Raw genomic sequence first — 11,572 nt, 5'->3', positions numbered from 1 at the left:
ATAATACTGCTACAAACCTCAGTATGAAGGGTTCGTCACGGGGCGTGTTGGCGCTGTACGGCGACCGTCGCGTGTACTCGCCAACTGTAACGTAACAAATATTCAGTATTGGGAGGAAAGGGATTGTTAGTAACGGGGTCTAATGAACTCATTGCTAGCAATACACCCTATCAGGTCGACTTCCACGCGGTTCCCCCTGGAAACCATCGTGAACAATTCTTGTTGAATTCGTCACGATGGGCTAACTGACCTACTTCATCCTCACCTATCATCCCTCACTGGTGTACCGCCGGTGTATACCGACAGCGCGGGTGGGGTTACCATTCCATTATCATCCATTAAAAAAAAATCACTGCTATACAGGGTGGAAGGGATAGGTTGGTCAAAACGAAAACAGCTGATTCTGATGAATGCTCTGAAACAGAGGGCAGACTATTTTCCCACTGGAAATGCACCCCAGCCATATAATTAACGATCCTTGTTTTGACGCCGCGCAATGTATTTGAAATTTTACGATCCACACGACGCGTGATATGTATGTAGCTCGCGGTCAATGCACGCTTCTTCGTAGGTAGTTTCTTACGATTGTGGTGTTGATCTTACACAGTTACACTTACCAGAGGGAGACTTTGTACAAAAGTCGTTTGCATGGGTACCTCTGTCCCATTCGTGTTTCAATCGTGAGCAGTTGTGTTTGCATGGCTGTGTTTCGGTTTGAAGGGTGGGATATGGCGTGAATTTACTGAGTACAGAGGAATAACACCTGAGTCCTCAGGAATGGCAACGCATGGGGGGTATCATGGGCGAAACAGTATACTACTCTGTTATGTGCATGGTACTGCTCATGTTTATAGGCGACGGTTACCGGCGAGCATATATGAAAAGATTGATGAATGTGGAAGAAGCGAAAGAGATTTGTTTGAATCGAAGCATTTGGCGTTCCATTGTTTCTGCCTACCCTAATGGGAGACAGGCGTGACGGATACGTATGTATGTATATAGATAAAGCATCGAGCCTCAAAATCAGGTCAACTTTTTGTTAGCTAATTGTCAAATTAGCTGACTAGTTTTTTTTTTTGTCAATATTCTGTATACGCATAACATGCATCTTGGCGTATTATTTAATAAATAAAATATTTTTACGCATTAAAAAGATGCAGAAATTATAAGACAAAATAAAAATAGAAATTACAAAAGAATCACTCGTAACTATTTATTGCGCAAAATTGTATGACCAAGTTGTCCCGTTTTTCTCGTTGCATTTGTATGGAGACGCTGTATGTACATAATGTAAGTAATCACATTGACCTGCGGGCGAGGAGGGCAGGTTGAGCCGCAACTCGTGCTTGAGAAGCCGCCGCGCCGCCGCCGGCACGCCGCGCTGCTGCAGCGTCGCCGCGTCCGCCGCCGACTGACCAGCACTGCGACCGACAAACACAATTTACAATTTTACTATTATACAAAAAAATCGATCTGTGAAAGCTCACAAAAAAAAAAAAACTAAACGATATTAGGTGGGGAAAGGGATTGTTAGCAATGTAGTTTAACAGCCCCATTGCTAGCAATATACGCTATCAGGTCGACCTCCACATGGTTCCCCCTGGAAACCATCGTGAATAATTCTTGTTGAATTCGTCACGATAGAGCAACAGAGGGAGACTGTACAAAAGTCGATTGCTTGGGTACCTCTGTCCCATTCGTGTTTCTACCGTGAAGCAGTTGTGTTTGCATGGCTGTGTTTCGGTTTGAAGGGTGGGATATGGCGTGAATTTACTGGGTACAGAGACATAACATCTGAGTCCTCAGAAATGGCAACGCATGGGGGGTATCATGGGCGAAACAGTATACTCTGTTATGTCCATGGTACTGCTCATGTCTATAGGCGACGGTTACCACTTTCCATCAGGTGGACCGTCAGCTTGTTTGCCATTCTAAGTTGCATAAAAAAAGTCATTTTTCACTGGTGTCCCGCCGGTGTACACCGGTAGCACATGTGGAGTAACCATTTCATTATCATGCATTAAAAATGAAATTAGGTAGTTTTTTAATACAAAAGGAAATTCGCTAAACCTTATCTTGCCTAACGAGTAATCCAGAAAAATACTTGTTCAGCATTAATTCGAAAATTCTAGATCTAGATTTAAGTTAGATAAGTTAATTTTTAGCTTGTAGTTATTTCTTAAATGCCAAATTTTCGAACGACTGCATGCAGTGGAAATTTTAATATATGCACTTTAACCAAATACATGTAACACGAATCATAACTTACAAATATAAAGTGCCAGTTACCTAAATCAATGACAATGTCATATTCACCATCATTATATCAGCCGTTACACAGAGACCATTCCCAGAGAGGATTTACCAGTAGTTGCCAAACTTGGCAAGTGGATTGGCAACCGCAGTTAAACTTTAATAATGTTTTAAGAAGGACGTTGCTGCCCGTCCATCAAACACTGAGTTCCCTTAGTTGCCTTTTATTACACTTACGGGATCTTTACTAGAATGGCCCATTGCATATCGGGACCATATGACAAAATCTCATATTAGGCGAAATTTAAAAATTATGTAGGTATATTGACTCAGTCAAGAAAAAAAGAACAATATAACACAGACAAAAAGTAAAAAAAATAAACCAAAAAATTAATATAACCTAAATTAAATTAAGATTACCAACTATGAAATTAGCAATAGTGGACTTGGGGCACTCACGTGGCGGGTGTGGCGAGTGTGACGTGTGTGGTGGGCGTGGCGAGCGTGACGTGTGTGGTGGGCGTGGCGAGCGGGCGCTGCAGCAGCGCGGCGGCGGCGGCGGCGCGCGCCTGCTGCCGTCGCCGCACCAGGAATCCCATGCGGACCACTATTATGATCACTGTAGCCGCGCACCTGGTACACCAAAAGATATTAATAGTATATTACTGCAGCGACCAGCAACTGAGGCATTGATGGACGAACGTGCAAATGTGGGCCGAGGCGTAGCCGAGGCACACATTCGTAAGTCCATCAATGCCTAGTTATGGCCAAGGCTTGTATAGTACTTTTCTCAAACAATGCGCGGAAATTAAAAGCACAATTTTACTTTTTAAGTTTAATGACGAATAACGAACAATAATAATTTTTCACGCCCCATAATGTTCCCTTATTTTTTTTCAACAAACAGCTTTCTATTTGCAAGCCAGTTCGAAATTTAAATAAAACCTTTTATTAGTTACCTCCTTGGTAGCCATGTTTCGAAGTAAAAGGTCAGTCCATTTTTAAATTACAGGACAGATATGAGTTTTCATAGTAATTTATCTGGCCGCAAAACACGACAGATATGGATTTTCATACAACTTTTGCCGGCCGCTGCCCGCATGTATCTCAGGCCAGTACGGCAATTTTGATTTATCTCGAAGAAGATTGTCAAAATAATGCTCATATTTCCAAGCATGTTTGAGAAAAAATTATTTATTATTAATAATGGAGCCTATTGCTAGCAATATACCCAATCATGTCGACCTCCCTATGGTCCCCCCCACTGGAAACCATCGTGCTGAATAAGTGTAGTCATCACAATGGGTTAACTGAACTGACCCGCTTTTTTCATTCTCATCTATCATTCCATTCTGGTACCTCGCCAGCGTATACCGTTAGCACATGTAGGGTTATTTTTTTTATTTATTTATTCTTTATTGCACAATAAAACTTTGTACAAATGGCGAGCTTAATGCCATATGGCATTCTCTACCAGCTAACCATTGGGTAAAAACATAAAGCGTATGAAGGGCACTTTCAGATATTAAGCTAAGGTTACCTACCATTATCATCCATTAAAAAAAAGTCCAGAAAGCCAGACCACTTTTTTTTATATCACTGAGTTGGCAAACTAATTACGGGACCATTACAGTCTGCCGACCCCTGCCCTCTGTAATAACAAACCAGCACTCACTTGAACCGTTTCTTTCCGTGGCTCCTCTCCACCTTCCTCGAGGAGGGCAGCCGTAGTTTATTTTCCAGCTCCGTGTACCCGGCTATCACCCGCTGCAGGTACCTCTTCTGCCACACCAGCGCTTTCCGGCAGCTCTCTAGCCGCAGGCATCGACCGTGAAGGTAGCGTATCTGTGTAAAAGAAATAACAATATTTATAGAAACAATAGCATAAATAAAAGACATACGATTTAATCTATACTTATAATAAATCTGTAGCGAGGTCAATTCTGTACATGAAATATATTTTCAAAATAACTATCAGGGGGTGATTAGTGATCGATACTGATGCCAAAAATGTAATCAGTAAAATTTTTGTCTGTCTGTCTGTATGTTCGTTATAGAAACAAAAAGTACTCGACGGTTTTTAAAGAAACTTGGTACAATTATTCTTCATACTCCTGGGCAGGTTACAGTATACTTTTCATCACGCTACGATCAATAGGAGCAGAGCAGTGAAGCATTTTTAAGCTTTCGTCGCGTGTGCAGCCTTAATGACCACTTTTTAAAATGTAAAAATGTCCACTCGTGTGAAGCCGCGACGGTTTCCACACACATTATAAACGCTGGTTTATAATGTGTGTGGAAACCGTGTGGTCCCGGCATAGAATGAATCATCCCTTCCTTTCCCGTGGGTGTCGTAAGAGGCAACTGAGAGAACTTAACAACCGAGGGATGAGCAGCAGCGTCCCTCTTAAAACACCACCAAGGCCTAATTGCAGTTGCCAACCCGCTTGCCAAGCGTGACAACTACTGGCAAAACTCCCCTTATGGGGTAGGTCTATGTCCAGCAGCGGACAGTTAATGACTGATATGATGACGATGATGTGTGTGGAAACAGAGAGAGACTTTGTACAAAAGTCGTTTGCTTGGGTACCTCTGTCCCATTCGTGTTTCATCCGTGAAGCTGTTGTGTTTGCATGGCTGTGTTTCGGTTTGAAGGGTGCGATGTGGCGTGAATTTACAGGGTACAGAGGAATAACACCTGAGTCCTCACGAATGGCAACGCATGGGGAGGTACCATGGGCAAAACAGTTATGTCCATGGTACTGCTCATGTCTATAGGCGACGGTTACCACTTCCCATCAGGTGGGCCGTCAGCTTGTTTGCCATTCTAAGCTGCATAAAAAAAACAATGAGGGTACCGGAGGAGAATTATCTAGAGTCCTCCGGTAGCTTCATTATTATATTTTTTTTTATACAGTTGTATTATATTAGAAGATATCTTATATATTTCAATATATATAAATCCCGTGTCACGGCGTCCGTTCACGCTAATCTTCAAAACCGCTTAACTGATTTTAATGATACTTTATAAATGTATATTGTGTGCCCCATCATATATAACGAACGAATAATAAACAGCAATGGTACCTTCACAACCGGCGAACGGATATAAATTGCTCAAGAGTTGTATAAAAAATTTTATGTATTAATTCCGTTGCTTTGAAAAAGTTACTGTCAATAATAAGGTTTCTTTTGTTGCACTCAATGTTTTTTTCTGATGGGTGAAAATGGTATGGTAACCCCGCCTGCGCTTACGGGATACGCTGGCGGAGCACCAGTGAAGGGTGACAGATGAGAATGAAAACAGGCCAGTTAGCCCATCATGACGAATTCATCAGGAATTAACCACGACAGTTTCCAGGGGGAACCGCGAGGAGGTCGACCTGGTTGCGTATATTGCTCCATCAGTAACAATCCCGTTCCCCCTGCACTCAATGTTGTTGCAACCTGTATCTAATAAAAGAAAGAAACAAAGAGAGAAAGAAAGAATACTATCTCGTAAAAAAACTAGTAAGAAGAGATTACATAAAATTACATCAATAAACAACACAATACATACTGCATATTCATAACGCAAGAAACGCAATTATGTTATATTAGAACCGCAGATATTATTCTAAATTTATGGCATAATGCTATTGTTATGTTAGTCAATTAATGAAATACTCGACATGCCTGGCGTTGCAGATCGTTCACACACGGGCTGCATGCCTTTTGCCTCCTTTGTGTCATAAAAAAAAAAGTTATTATATCTCCTTCATTACCCTCCTATCAGCAGTTATTTCAAAAACAGAACGCTCAAATCGCTTAGTAGTCAGTGATAGCTAACTGTCAGCGGCATACGGTGACAGCGACACGCTTTAATATTATTTTATATTTTTTTAAACGAGCAATAACAAAAATCTCAGCGTGTATAATGAGAGGACATTGACACGAACATTGGACATGGAGTTGCCTAAGAACGAACCGCCCAAGCTGCCCGATATGGTGTAAGTTATAACTTAACGAATTATACTTATTTCGATCAAAGTCTATTCCGATCAAGTGCTGAATGTAGACTATCAGAACCAGTAGTTCTTATTTTAGAGAAGAGCGTGTTAGAAAAAAAGGCAATTTATTATTTATAATACTTAATATATATATATATATATATATATATATATATATATATATATATATATATATATATATATATATATATATATATATATATATATATATAATGATATGTGGGGTACTACGTAATACTTACATATATGTATATAATATATTCTTTAACAATATAAAGTACACATTTTAACACAATATGTTTAATAAAATTAATTTAATTTAAAGTAAATATCTAACAAGCGCATCAATTATAATGAAGACGGAAGGAAGAGAGTTAATACAATTTGAGACTATTTGTGTATATATGTTACGAACTATTGGTTTTTTGAGAGGAAAGAATTTACTTTATGGTCCATGTTAAATTAATCAAAAAGTATTGGCACATTCAGTTATTGATTATAATAATATATAATAATAATAAATATATATATGTATATGTATATATATATATATATATATATATATATATATATATATATATATATATATATATATATATATATATATATATATATATATATATATATCACAATAGAAAATCATTGTTTTACTCTTTTGATGGCAAAGCAATATACTGAGTAATGACCATTTTGTATTACCGTGGCATACACATGAATGGAAAATTTTTTTTTTTTTGTGTATATCTATGTCTATTACTATTTGTTTCCTGGAAGTGATGCAAATAAATTATGCATCTATCTATCTATTTATATATATATTTAAATATATTGCAATTAGTATGTGCGGTGACCATCCGTCGGTGACGAAGACGGACTCAATCGTTCAAGATGTGCAGCTCGACAGCAAAGACAAGGGGAAAGACAGGCTCAGCGTGGTGCCTCGAATGTCGTACGCCAGGATATTGCCCACGGTACGAACTATAAACCACATCAGTGTTTATACGCATTACACATATAGCTACGCTCGCACAGATAGTTTTGACGCAGTCTGGCGTAAAAAGACAGCTTCGTTTTTACGTCGAATACGCGGGAGTAGCAACAGCATCCTGAACATGTTTGTTAATAAATTGGATAGTCCTCTCGTGAAAATGCTCTCCGAGAGGACTAGATCATTATTAGTTACTAAGTATTAACATAGTTTTTAAGTCCACTTACTAACAAGAATGGATCCCAGTTATCTAAAAATAAATAAATAAATAAAAAATAAATTACTAATTTTTGACCGCAACTTCTTCCGTGTGACTGAGATATTAGGTTGATTGATTATGTCAAAAGGTAGCTTTCTATACCAAATACCATGAAATAGCAACAGGGAACAAATAAAGGTAACTCAAGGTTGATTGGAAGAAATCTTTTTAACACGTTGGGCCCGGCGTCGGTCACTGGGGACCGGTACTAGAATTTTCGTTTGACTGGCGTCGATCCGTGGATCCGGCAGTATTAAAGTTAAAAAATAGAATTAGTCTCAATGAAATTTGATCAAATATAATTTGAATGAAATTCATTGAAACATTCTAAACAAAAATTCGCTTTATCTTTACACATATACAATACGTAACAACTTGGTGATTGCTATAAGGGATGGCGGCGCGTATGTCGTAGGCACGGGGCGCGTGCGAGGCATAATATGTTTGTTGTGGGTGGTTGCAGTCGTCGCGAGCGGAGCGTGCTCGAGCCGATTCCGAGCACGCGTTAGCTGCGGGGGCGGCGGCGGGGGCGGCGGGGGCGGCGGGGGCTGCGGGGGCTGCGGGGGCGGGGACGGGGACGCTGGCCGAGCGCGGGAACGGCGCGCTCGTGCAAGGTACGTGCATTACGTGTTATATTTGTACCCACGCGTGTTTTTTTAAATGACTTCAAAAAAAGGAGGACGTTTCTCAATTCGACCATATATATGCTTGTCAAATACTGTGATAGTGATTGAGCACACGGTCCACCTAATGTTATAAACGGTTACCGCAGTCTATCGACATCTGCAACACTAGAGACATCACAGCAATCATCAGAAGAAATGATGAAATATTAAGCAATGTGCGCTTAATATTTCATGTTTGCTTCCGATTTCTATCTATTCCGTAGGACCTTAAAAACGTACCTTTCTAATACTCGCTACAATATGTAAGAAATTAAAACAATTTTGTTTGTGCGTTGGTCAGTCAATAAGTTTGTCCATAGTATATGCATTTAACAGGATATTTGCTAAATGAAATATACCAGTATATAAAATAATCTAAAGGCGTATCCACTTTAATAAAATGAAAAAAAAAAAAACAATAGAAGATACAGTTTATAAAAATGATAAATATAATTTTGGTTTAATTGATTTTAATTTCCTATAGTACAACGGATCTGAATAGAATTCCTATATTTTTTTTTACAACACAGGGGGCAAACGATGATAAGTGACTACCGCCGCCCATGGTCACCCACAACACCAGCGGCATTGCAGCTGTGTTGCCGGCTAAAATTACGACCATCCTAATTACGACAATTCATTCTGTACCTTAATGTACAGGTATTTTTTATACCACTGAGGTGATAAACAAGCATACGGCCCACCTGATGGTAAGTGGTTATCGTAGCCTATGAACACCTGCAATACCAGACGGTATTACGCGTGCGTTGCCGGCCCTCACTCTTTTCTAACAGAATATTCAAGCTTCCATATTCACAATAATAAAAAAAAAAAAATTATTGTCATTATTTCTACCAGCGGCGCTGGGCAGCTTCCGCTGGCCGCCGTACCTGGTGTGCGTGTGGGTCATTGTGCTGGTGGTCACGCACGCGTTACACTGTGCCGCCGCGCTACTAGAGCGCGCCCTGCCGCCACTCAGGTGCCTAAATAATCGCCTATCTCGTCATGTATTTATCATCTCGTGACATATTAGCTCAAAAAAGATTTTTTTGATAATAATTCCTAGCAATGGGATGAAACGGTCCCTCAAGATATTGGATATATGTCAGATCAAATCGCTCGCGAATTCTCCCGAAAACCGTCATGATTAATCCCAGTGAAATCATTACTATGGGCTATCTAATCTGAGTTCACCTCCTTATCGTCATTCACTGGTCCCCCACTAACGTATATCGATAGCGTAGGTATATTTGCTATTGTCATTCAAAATTTTTAAGTTTTTAAAATAAACCTATGGCTCACTACATGTTTTGGGATACTGTAAGTGTGGTGAGTAATTTATAAATAAGTAAATAAATAAATTGTCTAAAGTACAGGATTTACCTATTTAGGGAGCAGGGTTTCACCTATATTTAAAAATGTTTGTAACATTTATTATGAAATAAACTTATTATTATTTTTAAATTTCTAGAAATTTCACATCTCCCCTCTTAAGGAGAGGAGATGGCAAACTAACCCCCGGCAGAAGCACAGTCGGCCGGGGTTCAGGGCCCCAGGGAGAGAAACCGGCGTACAATACGGGCAGAATCTAAGAGCACCGCTTTCTGCATCTTTCCCGGGAGTGAGCCGCCTCGGAATCCCAACCGTCTGAGATGTTGTTCCAGACTGGTTGGGATAAGACCGTTCACCGACATAACGATTATTATTATTATTATAAAAAAAAAATTCCAATATCATCGCCTAAAAAATCAACTGTCTACACAATAAAACAAAATCCCAGCTATTAGAATTTATTACACTAAAAAATCAAGAATAGATAGAGGTTCGCTTTGTTCACAGTATGACTTTCCATTATTTCTGTCTACCCCAACTGGAAACGGACGTGACATATAAATGTAAAAATAAAAAATCAAACACCGCCATTTCGAATTCCAGAAAGCTCTGCCAGTACTTCCGCACGTGGACCGAGGACTCGTGGAAGGTGGATACGGACTTGAACCACCGGATCTACCCGATTTCGCTCGCCTGCGTCACCGGCCTGCTCTATACTCTATACTTCGGCCTCTATCTGCTGTACTGCATCGCTCTATGGTCCATCGAGCCTCTATGTTCGGATGTAGAGGGCAAACATAGTGTTTCGGAAACAGAACCGAAAGTGACTAACTACATAGAGGAAGTTAACAGTGGAGTCAACTGTATCGAAAAGCAATAAATGATCTTTGGATGAGAGATACGAGAAGTCCAAATTGTTAACGATTACATACTATAAACATAGCATGACATCTTCAAGTTAAAATTCTCGACGGAATAAATAACAGGAAAATAATAACTCGTTTTATTATCGCAAAAGTGTTAAGTGTAAAATGAAAAAAAAGTGTCTTATTTACGAAATTTCCAACAGAATAGGCTAGGAAAACTGGCCGGTTCTATTGTTTTTATTTTCAACTGAACAAGTGAGAAACATCTCAAGCAAAAAAGTCTAGCTCAAATGAGCAAGTTAGCGTTAGTTTTGGGGATTTTTTTTCTGTGTAATAGAACGTATCACGAATCATTCAATTCTTATGTTATATATACTCGTAAATGTATAACGTGTGACCTCGGCAAAGAATAGGTAATCACTGCCTTTCCCGTGTATGTCGTTAGAGGCGACTAAAGGAGGGCGAGGGATGGGCAGTAGCGTCCCTCTTAAAACATCTCTAAAACCTAACTGCGGTTGCCAATCCCCCTGCCAAGTGTAGCTACTGGCAAAACCCCCCAAGGGGGAGGCTTATGTTCAGCTGTGGATGGTTAAAGACTGATGATGATGATGAAAAAGTGAGAAACATCTCAAGCAACAAATCCCTAGCCTAAGTGGACAAGTTAGTGGAACTTGGGATTTTTCGTGTAATAGAACATAACACGAGTCGATCAAATCTTATATTATTTATCAGTAGACAGTATACATTTTGCATTTGTATGTAAATTTGAACATACACATACATATTTCTAATATACAAGTGATTGTTTAAGCAAGAGTAAGAAATTTATCATACAATTATGTCAGAGAAATCTTCAATGAATTTTTAGCTGACAGCCAAATTTTTTCTTTTTGACTGGCTGTGAAATTTGATAAAATGAAAAATAAAGTCTATATAGTCTATCAGATAACCAGAGAGAAGTTTAAATAAAAATAAAACTGACCGCTTGGTCCCTGTCGTCGGTGGGCGGCGCTCGCTGCTGCAGTTCCCGCTGCAGCGTTTGCAGCTTGTCCTGCAGCTGCTGCCGTTCAGCGCGTAAAGATGCTATCTCCGGGCTGTTAGCGTCCATCAGGCACTTCTTCAGGGTGGCAATCTCTCGGGCCAGTTCTGTCTTATGCGTCTCGATTTCTGTCTGTTGTACAAATATTGGTATTTACAGT

At 39.7% G+C, this 11,572-nt stretch overlaps 1 protein-coding gene across 2 annotated transcripts in view; it reads right to left on the bottom strand.

Annotated features, from left to right (window-relative positions):
• LOC128199965 (227 kDa spindle- and centromere-associated protein-like) overlaps positions 1–11,572 on the bottom strand; it is a 30,225-nt gene that overhangs the window by 4,518 nt on the left and 14,135 nt on the right. For both annotated transcript variants that reach the window (XM_052895563.1, XM_052895564.1), the window contains exons 15-19: positions 11,356–11,544; positions 3,929–4,098; positions 2,713–2,886; positions 1,309–1,421; positions 18–84 (exon numbers count right to left, since the gene is read on the bottom strand). In XM_052895563.1, coding sequence (XP_052751523.1) covers positions 18–84; positions 1,309–1,421; positions 2,713–2,886; positions 3,929–4,098; positions 11,356–11,544 — 713 coding nt within the window. The remainder of the gene's footprint in view (positions 1–17; positions 85–1,308; positions 1,422–2,712; positions 2,887–3,928; positions 4,099–11,355; positions 11,545–11,572) is intronic.

The sequence above is a fragment of the Galleria mellonella genome, unplaced genomic scaffold (assembly GCF_026898425.1).
Source record: "Galleria mellonella isolate WM207_F2 unplaced genomic scaffold, CSIRO_AGI_GalMel_v1 utg284, whole genome shotgun sequence".
NCBI lineage: Eukaryota > Metazoa > Arthropoda > Insecta > Lepidoptera > Pyralidae > Galleria > Galleria mellonella.
This window is presented reverse-complemented; position numbering and strand designations above follow the sequence as displayed.